The 14,424-nt window shown below is 44.7% G+C and overlaps 1 protein-coding gene across 1 annotated transcript; it reads left to right on the top strand.

The window, feature by feature from the left end:
• Positions 1-8,687: 8,687 nt before the first annotated feature.
• On the top strand, positions 8,688-13,808 carry LOC308282650 (N-acetylmuramoyl-L-alanine amidase-like; the record flags this gene model as incomplete). The annotated part of the gene is given in 6 exon segments (XM_080723039.1): positions 8,688-8,692; positions 8,940-9,035; positions 9,798-9,951; positions 12,206-12,232; positions 12,234-12,308; positions 13,779-13,808. Coding segments are annotated over 6 exon segments (387 nt in total).
• Positions 13,809-14,424: the final 616 nt, after the last annotated feature.

The following is a 14,424-nucleotide window of genomic DNA, read 5'->3' as shown; positions in this document are numbered from 1 at the left end:
GAGGTCAAAAGTCAGAGCATAAAAGTTGTTCGGCATGAGGAGACGCATAAGTGTATACAGGTTTCATTGCTGTACCTGAAACAGGGCATGAGCTACACCTGTTCAAAGTTGGCATTTTCAAAGGCTTCCTACAGCGCCACCCTTTGGCCGATTGTTGCGAGCTTCGCATTTTAGCCGTTTGGCATAGTCCTCTGCCATACTGCCGAGTTTCGTAAAAAGCGACTGCACGGTCTAGCCGCTAGAGCAAAAGTGGCGGAAGAATAATAATAATAATAGTGATGAAGTCCAATAACAATGAGTGGCCATTTGCCACTTCGTGGCCTTGGCCACTAATAACAAAACCCATTCTAAATCCCCCAATCTTCTCAAGCTGGGAGAGGAGCCGTGTACTGGGCGGCGTTTCCCTTTTTTCCCCACTAGAGAGCGTCCTCAACCTTCTAAGCCAACAGAGCTCGTACTCGCGGCGCTCGTTCATGACTTGAGCTCCAGCGCGTTCACAGTGGCAGTGCTCGTTCATGACATTGAGCCTAAGCGCGTCCATGAACAAAATCGATGACGCAAAATGCGTCACAGTTGACCCACTACGTCACATTTTACTACCCGGATGGAGGGGTGAAAACGCCTCATGCGCTGGGTGAGCAACTCAATGCAAGTGGACGGGCGGGGATATCTGGTGTCCTCTCTATTAATATTATAACTCTATGATCTGGACGTGTGCAATCTTTTACGGTCTATGGGTTTGTCACTCTGACATCATGCTCTGACATCACTGTGATGTCAGGGGAACCACTCTTAACAGAATGGATTTACCGCTCTGACATCACGCTCTGGCTTCACTGTGATGTCACACTAACATAATCTCTTCTATGCCCATATATGGAGTACCCTGATGTCATCAATATTTAGCCCATATCTAACAGGACGTCATATGGGAATGCCCATATGGGGGCCACATAGGCCACATACCACACTAACAGAATCCATATATGGCCAAGACAGATGGACAAGACAGCCCGTATCTGTGTGGCTGGTTCTACAGACAGGGATCTTCCTATGGGCATAAAAGGGTATGATGTTTCACATAACGAATAACTGAGTAATGTTTGGGCTCCCACAGCATACCTCCATTATACAGTACATGGATCTCCATATTTGCGTACCAGGGGTCTCCATATAATGGTTAACTGGTCTGACCGGTACATCACTGGCCAGATGGCCAAGAATTGGTGCGACATCGCCTGTCGCCCTGAGGTGTCTTACTAGTTGTAGTACTGTCTTGTTCTTTTCCTATGCAAACAGCAAATAAAGTACCTATCATGTTGTGAAAGGTGTATCATTGGGAAGCACCAAGAGTAGAAACAATTTAATCTATCAGCCACTAGAGTGTGCCATGGGCATTCAATTGAGCAGTAGCCTAATCATGATGGATTTCCTATGTTGAGAAAATTGTGAATTGATTAAAAACAAATTAACTATTTCCACACCAAACACTAATCAGGGGTTTATTAGTGTAAAAAAGCTCAATGGATTGTTCACAACTATAATCATAACTCCTCCCCATGCCGGTCAGAGCATCAGGACCAGACTGGTAGTGGTGGTAAAATGGGTTTTATTGGCTCCATGCATTTTATTGGGGAACATGACATGATGGCAATGATGGTGGTGATGATGATGGTTTAACTGAACAGAACAATTATTATTATTATATAAATTTATACTTGTAAAATGTGTTTTCCTACCATCCCAGCACTGTCCACCTCGCTTCGCACAAGACACTACATCCCTCGGTTCTGTAATGCCAATAACCTCATCTACCCACTGCGCTTACCTAGTCATCAGATTAAGATCAACGGTGGCGTCTGGAACTGCCGCTCCGCAACAAAGGAATGCATGCCTGAATTTATTTCAGCCCAGGCCACACTAAAATGCCTTCAGTTTCTTGCTCTGACTGAAACCTGGATAGCCCCAGAAAACACGGCGACTCCTGCTGCCCTTTCGGTGGCTCATAAATTTACACACAGTCCCCGCCTAACGGGCTGTACGGGGGGTGGCACCGGTATCCTAATGGCTCCCAAATGGGATGCCCGTGTGTTAAACCTCACTCACCTTGCTCTGTCCACATTTGAATGTCATGCTATTTCAATAACACAACCTGTACCTCTCACCATCATTGTACTTTATCGCCCCCCAGGGACCCTTGGGGACTTTCTGGAAGAACTGGACTCTCTGATCAGCTCATTTCCTGAGGACGGAACACCGCTGATCCTACTGGGTGATTTCAACCTACCAACTGCAGAGAAGCGTCTTCCCGTTACATCCCTATTGTCGTCATTCGACCTGTCCCTCACCCTTTCCCCTCCCACCCATAAGGCAGGGAATGTATTGGACCTTGTGTTCTCCCGAGCCTGCTCACCATCTAACCTTACTGTTACCCCGATGAAATACTCAGACCACTGCTTCATAACCTTCTCCCTCTCCCTCTCTATCCACAGATCTAAACAGACCCACCCTCGGACTGTCACCACACGACGCAACCTGAAGACCCTGCATCCCTCAACTCTCTCCTCCTCCATTCTCTCCTCCCTCCCAACCCCAGATACCCTTCCCTCTCTCCCTCCTGACACTCTAACATCTTCCTTTCTCTCCTCTGTCTCCTCAGCGTTCGATCGGCACTGCCCTCTCTCGACCAGGCCAGCACGCTCAAATCCACCGGCTCCGTGGCTATCTGAAACCCTCAGAACTGAGCGAACACCTCTCAGGGCGGCAGAGAGGAAGTGGCACAAGTCGAAGCAACCAGAGGACCTAGCTCACTTTCATGGACTCCTGTCAGGTTTCTCACTCGCACTCTCCACTGCAAAATCATCATTCTACCACACAAAGATTCAATCATGTACCTCAAACCCTAGGAAACTGTTTAGCACCTTCTCAACCCTCCTCAAACCCCCTCCTCCCCCCCCTCCGTCATCCCTCTCAGCGGATTATTTTGTCACCTACTTTGAAAAGAAGGTTGATGATATCAGTAGTTCATTCTCCCATCTCCCCCAGAATACAGTGTCTAACACACGGAATTGTATCCCTAACATAACATGTCTGTCCTCCTTCTCCCCTCTCTCTGCAGATGACGTCATAAAACTAGTGACTTCCTCTAGACCTACCACCTGTGCCCTGGATCCAATCCCTTCTCCACTCTTCCAGACGATCGCACCTGACCTACTCCCCTTCATAACCGCCATCATCAACAGTTCTGTAACCTCAGGCTGTGTCCCAGCTGCCTTCAAGGCAGCCAGAGTATCACCACTCCTCAAAAAAACAACTCTTGACCCCTCGGACGTCAAGAACTACAGACCGGTATCCCTCCTCTCATTTCTTTCAAAAACCCTTGAACGTGTGGTCTCTAACCAGCTTTCTCTCCATCTCTCACAGAACAACCTGCTGGATCCCAACCAGTCAGGTTTTAAACCGGCCCATTCTACAGAAACGGCACTCCTAGCAGTCACAGAAGCACTCCATGTTGCCCAGGCTGCCTCCCACTCTGCAGTCCTGATTCTTCTGGATCTATCAGCAGCATTCGACACAGTGAATCACCAGCTGCTCCTGGACACCCTTGCTGACCTAGGCATCACCGGGACGGCACTAAAGTGGTTCGCCTCCTACCTGTCGGACCGGACCTACCAGGTCTCATGGAAAGGTTTGCTTTCATCCCCCCGAACCCTCCACACGGGAGTCCCCCAGGGATCCGTACTTGGCCCTCTGCTTTTCTCCCTGTACACCAAATCCCTTGGTGCTGTAATCTCTGCTCACAATCTATCCTATCACTGCTACGCTGATGACACTCAACTGTTTTTGTCCTTCCCCCCTTCTGCCACCCAGGTGGAAGAACGCATTGCTGCATGTCTGGCCGACATCTCACAGTGGATGTCAGCCCACCACCTTAAGCTGAACCCGGACAAGACGGAGCTACTCTTCTTCCCAGCTAAGTCTTGCCCCATCTCACTATTTCCATAGATAATGCATTGGTGACTTCAGTTCCTACTGCTAGAAACCTTGGTGTGGTCCTGGACAGCCAGCTATCATTCAAGGCACACATTGCATCAGTCACCCGGTCCTGTAGGTTCACACTCTATAACATCCGTAAAGTCAGACCCTTCCTCACCCAGGAGGCAGCCCAGCTCCTCATTCAGACATCTGTCATATCAAAGCTTGACTATTGTAACTCTCTCCTCACTGGTCTCCCGGCATGTGCACATAAACCTCTCCAACTGATCCAAAATGCCGCGGCACGACTGGTCTTCAACCAGCCTAAGTTCTCACATGTCTCTCCCCTTCTCCGCAGCCTCCACTGGCTCCCGGTTGCGGCCCGCACTGAATACAAAACACTGATGCTGACCTTCAAAGCAGCCAAGGGTATGGCTCCTCCATACCTCCAAAACCTGATCAACCCCTACACCCCCACCCGTTCACTTAGATCAGCCAACACAGGGATGCTGACAGAACCCTTGCTAAAAACTCCAGGGCAAAAATCCACTCGTCCGAGACAGTTTGCCCTCCTGGCCCCCAAGTTGTGGAATAAACTCCCTGTCGCACTTAGAACAACAGACTCACTCGCTAGCTTTCGCCGTGGACTGAAGACTCACCTTTTCAGACTCCACCTAAACCCTTAGCACTACAGAAAAATCAGTGACCATACATGAAGCTAGTTAGCATTAGTTTGTTTTGTCTTTAGGTTTTTAGAACTTTGATTATACTGTGTTTTTTCTAGATAGATATCCATTTGCATTTGTTATATTGTTGATGATGTTCTGACATATTATCTTGTTTATTATTGTGATGTTATCTGCTTATTGTAAGTCGCTTTGGATTAAAAGCGTCTGCTAAATGCCTAAACTGTAAACTGTAAACTGTAATGGACATACAAAATCAGCAACAAACACACTTAAGCATACAGTAAGTAACTAGGGCATACATTAACAACAAACTAGGGGATAACTAAGTGGCATAAACATTACAGGCACAAAATCACCCAAACCGCACTATAGGAACAAATCACCCAAACATATACAAATATAAACATTACAGGCTCTTCAACCCCCACCCATCAATTAAGTAACTCCACCCACTCCTGGCCAGAGTAGGGGATTTTGTACAATTAGCCTATCATGAATTAGGCTATATTATCAGAATGTATTTAATTGGATAATTAATTACACATTGATCTCTTAGTTATTAATATAGCCTATTCAGCTATATTACAGTGCAACTCTACAATGTATTCACAAAATAGGCTATCCCATTTCAGTGCAAATATCTAGGCAAAAGCAATGAGTATTACGAAATAAGAAATAAATCCTTCCATTAAACGCAGGCTACACTAGTACACTAAGAACTTTGCCGTTGACTTGTGTAGTCACCTTGCCCCGATGTTAATGACGTAACTAACAATATTGGCGAGATGTCTTTTCACAACTTGACAACTTAAACCAATAGGACGCGTGCTAAAAGAATGACTTTGAGAGCTGTTTCCGGTTGCAATTTCAGTCAATCAGCTTAAGAATGATCCATTTCTAAAAAATGGAGGAACAACTTTTGATATCTATACCACGGCTAGGTAATTACACAATAACCCAAACATACCAAAGTGTCCTTTGTTACTGTTTAAGCTTAGTCCATATTATGTTATACTTTGTTAACAGTATCGCACAAAATAGCTCATCATCAATGAACATCTCTTCCTGTGTGTGTGTGTGTGTCCCTCATCACAGACTGCCCAGCCATCATTCCACGGTAGCCATAAATCATAACTCTTGTAGAGTGCTTTTATTTTGAATACATTGTCTGTCTCTCTACAAGAGTTATAAAGGGGAGCGGGGACGCTCTTTCTGGGTGAGCCCTTCCGTCCATTTTCTGCTCCAAACATGTACAAATGCAATATATAAGGTGCTCACCGCATTGTCAAAACAGTTTTCTACTGAACCGTCCACTCGTCGGCATGTGTTAGTCCATGTGATTCCAATAAATGAATGTTTACTCAAACTTCTCACGTTTCCTCGTTGGAAAGGCTAAGTTCTGCCTACAAAACGTCTGAATACTTCCGCCTACAAAACGCCATGTCCTAGTATGAGCGAATAGCGAAGGGGACCAACGTCACGTGATATGTTCGGTCATTTTCACCCAACATTGTGGTAAACTTGGTTCTGCGCTGTGAGCTTGTTTATCTGCTGTTTTTCAATAGTTAAAGCACAAAATAATGCGTTCTAAATGGTTTAAACACCCTCCCCCTATGAAGAGCATTCATGGGGGGCCTGCAGTGAATCCTTGTACCCAGTAGTTCGCCAGTAGTTGCCGAGTCCCATTGACAAATAACTCAAACTCACTTCCGCTGTTAAAATGCACCAATAGTGTCAGGGGGCTTCCTCAGAGTACCATCTGTCTGTGTCTCTTTTATGCCCATACATGGAGATCACGGGCACCAAACATTCCATAGAATCCTTGCCGATGCGAATATGAAGTTGGTCGGTCCCATATGGGGGTCATCAATATGTCCGTATTTGGACAAATGTTTCTGGTGTGATCTGGTTTGTTTTATGTCTAAGTCATAGTAATGTGGCCGTAGGCCGCCAGCCGGTTCTCTCATTAGCCAATTTTAACATACCAGTTTAAAACCTTTGTTTTTTAATAGTAGCTGTTGTACTGTATTTGTGTTACATGAGTACAGTGGAATTACAGAATACAACAGAAGAGGACCAGCTCATTGACACGTCCACAGACTCTGACGAGACACATGTCCGGCACAATTCACTCAGCTTTACAGTGAAAGCAAAATGTGTCACTTAGGCCTATACTGGGAAGGGAAATCAGAATTCTTCAAAAAAGGTATCCACAAGTTTCCTGTGTGCAATGAGCCCTTGTGTGAACTGTGAAAGTTGGACATCACTTCCTGTTCCTGTTTCATTCTGACTGGTTGCTGTGAGCCTGGGACAGGTGAATCAACTGTGAGTATCCCCACCCAGCACATTGATGACTTTTTTCCACAGCAATCAGCAATTCTGAACAACCACATATCCGAACGACTCGGTCGCGGGCACCACAGTCAATCGAATCCTTGCCAATGCGAGTAAGAAGTGGATCGCTATATACATAAATAATAAATATTCTAATTGTGATTAATTGCATGATTTAGCTAGTTAATTGTGCGATTAATCGCAAATAAGCCATCCGTTTTTATCTGTTCCCAATGTATCTTAGAAGTCTTTCATACCCCTATTAAAATGGAGTGGAAGAATATGATGGTTTTATGCGAAAGTATGTTCATCTTTTATTGGAAATCAATTAAAAACCTCACAAATCATGGTACTGCATTCAACAGACTGCAGCAGATGGATATAAGGATCTGTTCATGTATTTAGCAACATGAGTATAATTTAGTGTCCACCTTTATGCTTTAATTATAGAGGTTCCTTAAAATATTGTTTTATTTTATTTTGTTACATTAACAGGTATGGACCTCATACAGGATTCTACAAAATAAAACTAAACTAAATTGAGCAGAGAATATTGTTGCCAATGTTTGACCATTTTAAAAGTATAGTTTGTTGATTACTTTTTGACATAATGAAAAAAAGGTATAGAGGTATTAATAGAGGTATTAATAAAATAATTTAAAGTAATTCAATTGTCACTTTAGAAATGTGCAGATACCCTGTATACACTTATACTGTAGGCCTATGTTGGTGAGTGTTGAGTGAGAAAACACTCAACGGCTGGGGGCCTCCCAAAATAATAATAATGATGATGTCCTGGCTAAAATAAAGAAATGTGCGATTAATTGCGAATCAAATAATCGATTAAACAAGTTAACTTAGACAGGCCTATACACACGCACGCGCGCGCACACACACACACACACACACACACACACACACACACACACACACACACACACACACACACACACACACACACACACACACACACACTGCTCTGCCTATACGGCAGAGCATTGTTACATACAGTATAGTTGACATACTTGTCAGACACAGGCGGACATAAATCATGGGTAAAGGTAACAGCTCCTCCTCCAAATTGTGTGGCTGTAACTGCCCTCCTTTTAGAGAGGCCTGCCATTTGTAAGCCCCTCACAACCAACTTGTTCACATGCCTAGGCTGCCAAAGATAAAAACTAAAAGTTTACTTCTGTAGCCTACTAGCCTTGTTCACTATATATGTGTGTGTGTGTGTGTGTGTGTGTGTGTGTGTGTGTGTGTGTGTGTGTGTGTGTGTGTGTGTGTGTGTGTGTGTGTGTGTGTGTTTCCACGGTAGCCATAAATCATAACTCTTGTAGAGTGCTTTTATTTTGAATACATTGTCTGTCTCTCTACAAGAGTTATAAAGGGGAGCGGGGACGCTCTTTCTGGGTGAGCCCTTCCGTCCATTTTCTGCTCCAAACATGTACAAATGCAATCTATAAGGTGCTCACCGCATTGTCAAAACATTTTTCTACTGAACCGTCTACTCGTCGGCATGTGTTAGTCCATATGATTCCAATAAATGAGTATGAGCGAATAGCGAAGGGGACCAACGTCACGTGATATGTTCGGTCATTTTCACTTTAATTTAATTTATTGGAAACATATGGACTAACACATGCCGACGAGTGGGTGGTTCTGGTTCAGTAGAAAACTCTTTCGACAATGCGGTGAGCACCTTATATATTGCATTTGTACATGTTTGGAGCAGAAAATGGACGGAAGGGCTCACCCAGCAAGAGCGTCCCTGCTCCCCTTCATAACTCTTGTAGAGATAAATGTTTTCAAAATAAAATCACTCTACAAGAGTTATGATTTATGGCTAATTCCACGGTGCATATGGTGTGCAAAGCCCTACAGAGGGACTCCGACACACCTGGCACTCCCTCTGGCCTTCCTTCACACCTCTACTCCCAGCCAGCCCTGTCTGACCTTGGAACAGTGTTCTGCTGACATGAGGGCCATGCAGCGATTCCATCAGGACGACAGAGGCTGGGACGACATTGGATACAGATAGGAACAGTGATTCTCAATGTCCAGGAGCTCCAAGGGGTCCTTGAGGAGGTTTCAAATGGGTCCCTTATGGGCCTGCAACTCTGAGTTCAATGAACAGTGAGTATTTTACGGTGTCGATTTTTGGTCCCAGAGATACACATTTAAAATGGGAGTCCATGGCCTATTGCTCACGGTCCTTGACTTGAAAAAGGTTGAGAATCACTGAGATCAACCTATTTCATTCTAATCTGATCCGTCCGTCGGATGCGTGAAGCCATTGAAAGCAGCACTGCTCTGCGTGCGCGTGCGTTGCCTGTGCCGTAGGTGTGGCTGTGGGAAATGACAGGGAAGTTATCCAAACAGCGTGACTGTCAAACAACGGCACTGCCCAAGACATACCTACTGTACGTACATACGTCTAGTGTCCGATTGTACGGAGCCAGTCTGCTCGCGCCTTTAGGGGAAATAGGATCAGGGCAAACAGCCGGGCACATACTGTAACAGCAGCACACTGTACACCAGGGGCGCTGATACTGCATATGCTGCGTCTCTCGAGTACTCAGTGGGAATGAGGAGCACCCAGCCACAAGCACCATCATGCTGGGCTAGATTTACGTTACTATACAGTACATTGGCTGCTCCATTCACACCTTTACCAAGATAGATTCACATTTTGCACCCAGTAGCACGAACATAATTCGGTGTCACTGCTGTACGTGGACTGAGGCCGTGATCCTGGAAAATTGTAATCCATATTAATCTTTGTCTCCTTTATATAAGTTTTGTTGCTGGTGTTGATGGGTATATATACGAGGGGAGAGGATGGGTTCGGCAAGGCGCCCACACCTATGGACACAACAGCAAAGGCTACAGGGTTTCGTTCATTGGCAACTACTCCTCCAGCCTCCTCCTACTTCTTCTCCACCTTGCTCCTGTAGGCGTCCTTGGCCCTCCTCATGACCAGCTTAAGTTTCTGCTGCGCACGTTTCATCTCCTCCTGGTCTTTGTTGATGAAAGCCCACTTCTTCCTGTTCAGGGCAGCCTTCACCTCACTGGTTACCCAGGGTTTATTATTGGCGAAGCAGCGCACTGTCCTGACCGGAACAACCACATCCAGACAAAAGTTCATATAGTCCGTTGTGCAGTCTGTCAGACCTTCGATGTCCTCACCGTGTTGGTCCTGCAAAACACTCCACTCAGTGGACTCAAAGCAGTCTCTGAGGGACTCCTCTGCTTCAGGGGTCCACTTCCTAAAAGACTGTGTTTTAACAGGCTGCCTTTGGACTAATGGAACATACTGGGGCTGTAGATGGACCATATTGTGGTCAGACTTTCCCAGTTGGGCCAGGGGGGTGGCCATGTATGCCTCCTTGAGGTTCGCATACAGCAGATCAATAGTCTTATTTTTTCTAGTTGGGCAGTCCACAAACTGATGAAAAGCCTTGAGTGTCCCATCAAGGGTTTTGATTGATTGATTGAAGAATTTATTAGAAGTTTGCAATAGAAAAAAGTACAGTTTCATGACAGTACAAATCACTGGTACAAGGTGAACTAAAAGGAGATCCTAGAAAGCCGAGGCTTATTTCCACAGGAACCACACTTTAAGTATCTCATATAACATTGAAAGACAGACGGATAGAACATAGTACTTTATCTAGGATAATATCAGTTTCAAAAGCATAACATCAAAAACAAAAAAGAGAAAGGGGGGGGGGGGGGGGGGGGGGGGGAGCATGGGGGCTTAGTCTATTTACAAGTCACGGGTAGCAGCTGTCTGAAGGTGACTTTTCATACCAATTTTGAAGGAGGCTAGGGATTTGCTCTCCTTTAGGGCTTGTGGAAGGGCGTTCCACATGTTGATGGTGTAGCAGGAGAACGAGTTAGAGCCTTGTTTAGTGTTAAATCTACGTTGATGATGATTAGTGGAGCTGCCTCTGGTGTTGTGATTGTGAACATCCTTGACCTTTAAGAAGTAGTTTGTCAGGTACATGGGAATCTTGGAGGTGTAGTGTATCTTGTACACCAGGCCCATTGCAAGATGCTGTACTCTGTCAGCTACTTTGAGCCATCCCACGCTTTCGTGGTGATGATCGGTAAGGTGGGTCTGAGGAGGGAGACCAAGCACAACCCTAATTAGTTTGTTTTGGGCTGTTTGGAGCTTTAACTTTAAGGCAGCTGGGGCGTCGCGATACCAGACAAGGACTCCGTAATCAATGAGGGGCCCAATAAGAGCACCTCCCAGTGTCTTTCGGGATTTAATATTGATCAGCGGGGCAACCCTTTGCAAGAAGCGAATTCGTTGGTTAAAATCTCCCGATATGGCTATAAAGGAGTCTGGATGCTGTGCTTGTAGCCTAGCTATGGTTGAGTATAGCGTCTCACACGCTGCCCCTGCGTCAGCCCTCGGCTGTATGTAAACACAGACGGCAATAACGTGTGATATTTCCCTAGGTATAATAGGGTCTTAGGCTGACAGCTAACAGTTCTATATCACGGGAGCAGATGATCTCTTTCACAGTCACATGGCCCGGGTTACACCATCTGCTATTAACGTACAGTAAAAGACCCCCACCTTTAGACTTGCGAGTCACTTTGAGGTCTCTGTCCGCCCTCACAAGACTGAATCCCGGTACCTCCGCACTGGAGTCAGGTTGGAGGCTAGTTAGCCATGTTTCCGTCAATATGATCAGGCTGCTTTCTCTGTATATTCTCTGCGTCTTGATTAATCCTCGTAGTTCATCCGCCTTCTTACTAGAGAGATTGTTCACATTTCCCATCAACACAGAGGGAATGGATGGTTTATACCGCCGCCGTTTGCTGTTTGTTATCCCAGTCTTTACTTTAGCGCCAGCTCTACAGCCCCGGTACCTCCGCTTCAGTTCCCCGGGGATTTGGTGACGCGACCCGGCGTGTCCCATTCTCCGTAGCGCGAGCAGATCCCCTCTCGAGTAAACGAAGGTATTGCCGCGACGATATACATTGTCCGTATCCATAGGATATATAACAGAGCAAAGGAAACAAAAGTCCCCTTATAGGAAGAAAACAAGCTCACAGAGAGACACTCACACAGAAAACACACAGAACAGTTGGAACGGCAGCCTGCACACAGGCGCTCACGCAGTGTACACTACTGGATAATGGGGCTGGTGAGAGACCGTCTGACGTCCTGCGCCGTCGGTGGCTGTCAGCTGGTGGCCAACTTCACCATCCAGGGTACACAGACAGGTTGTGGACACAGCATGTCCAGGGGACGCTCTCTACAGCGAGATCAAAGGCTGGGAGCACTTTGGGGTGAGTGAGTTTTTGGAGGTCATGCAACTATAGGCCTATCACAATTATAGGCCTATTATAGGCTATTCATATTCTATTCTGATTGGCTAAGATTGCCTTCCAAAGTTTGCGCACACATTCACACTAGGCAGAGGAAGACATGTCACTTAAAAAATGTAAAATCAGACTCATGGTGGCTATACAAGACTGTTTTATGTTTTTATCTATAACTTCACCGTTCGGTGTAAAACTTTTTATGCACACTCCCGAGAGGCTAAAGAAAAGCTTTTGCCCTTAATTTCTCAAATTTGCGTTATATAGCTCTACCAGGAGGCCGACTTATGTAAAACCCTTTTTTAATATGACTCCTTAAGATTGTATCCACACATCTTCCTACACATGATCTCTATAGTCATGTGATCAACACAGATATCTTTGCTTTTTCATATTTTTTGAATATCCAAGCAAAGTGCTATGTATACATAGCACATTGCTTGGCCTATAGCTATATACATGTCATCAAAGTGCACTTTGCAAGCCAAACCCCACAATCAATCCTCCAGGCTTTTTTCTTATTTCCACATAACTCATATATTAACGACATAGTTCAATGTTGAAAACTTGCAACACAAACACCACAACCACAAACAATAAGATACAGCACCAACTGTAATACAAACACAACACACCGCCATAAGAGTTTTAGTTCTGCCATTTTTGATAGAGATTTTAAACCATGGGAGCATTCAAATAGTAAAAAACAAAACAAATATATATTAATAGGGGCCAAGCCTGAAAGTCTTGAACCCTATTGAAACTCTGTTTTTGTTTTTGAATGGTGGCACATGCAGGCTCATACGACAACTCTCACTAAAAGGTTTTCTGAAAAATGTGGCAGCCCATACTGTACGTAACATTGTGACTCAGCCTTATTCACGGCCCGCCCACTCAGCATCCCCCGGTGCTGAAGTCACATTTTGAAGGGGAAAATCCTACTATAGCCTATAGAGTTAACACAGAAATCGCATATTTAATGCAATTTCCAAATAGTACAGTATAAAATATGGCTAGCATGATCAAGAACGCAAGATAGTAAAAGGCACAAAGCATTATAATTTATTTTACCGTTCGAAATAATGATTTGTTGGCTTTAAAGGCCCAGTTCAGGGAATTAAGCTATTTCTTTATAGACACATTTTACATGTAGAATTAGTCATTTCTGAACCCCTATAAAAAAATTGGAACTTTATATTAAAGCATTGTGGAATAAGACTGCTTTACGTTTTTTAATCATAACTGGGGTGTCATATTTTAATGCTTGTCACCGTGGTGCGCAAAACTGCGCATCACGGTGATAGTTATTAATTAATTACTTTTGATAGGCTACTGAATAGCCTATGAGATCAGTTACTAGGCAACTTCCCTTCTTCCTGCTAGCCTGGACACTAAACGCTAACGTCCACAGTCTCCACACTGTTGTTGTTGCTGCAGTGCTTCCCCCCCATGCCTTCTTCAGGGTGACAGTCACCCTGAAGAAGGCATTGTGCCGCAACGCGTAGGTGCTTTTTTATATTTCTTGCTATGCATTAGCCCTAAAATAAAGGCTTTTTAACTGTCCCTCAAGAGTGCCTTGGTCTAACTTTTTTTGCATCAATTTTGTCACCTGACTACCAAAGAGCACCTTGTGTGGGAGATTTTTACTCTACAGCCAAACAGATGCACTCCTTACCCTCTGTTTTCTAACCATTTATTTAGATTGTACTTGAAGGATGGAAATGACAAACAATCTCTTATTGTTAGAGGTAGGTCATTCCAGATTGAACAGCCCTGAACTGAAAGGTTTTTTTTCCAAAAGCGGTTAACCGGTACGGTACTTCGCAGGCCCCTCTAGTGATTGCCCTAGTATTGAGTCCTCTATCAGGCTTCCTTTTGATGAGTTCCTTTAGGGGAGGTGGCCATAGACCATTTAGGGTCTTACATATGATACTGACTTGTTTAAATACCTTAAAATTAGCAAAACTCAAGAAACCTCTTTTCTTATTTACTGTGTATGGAGTGTCATTCTGTCCGGAGGCTCAGTAAGGTGATTTAAGTTCATGCTAACATGAAAGGTCACAATACACTTATCATGGAATAC

This window comes from Nannobrachium achirus (genome assembly GCF_963921795.1).
Source record: "Nannobrachium achirus genome assembly, chromosome: 4".
Lineage (NCBI taxonomy): Eukaryota > Metazoa > Chordata > Actinopteri > Myctophiformes > Myctophidae > Nannobrachium > Nannobrachium achirus.
Note: the sequence above shows the minus strand (reverse complement) of the source record. Positions and strands in the feature narration are given on the sequence as shown.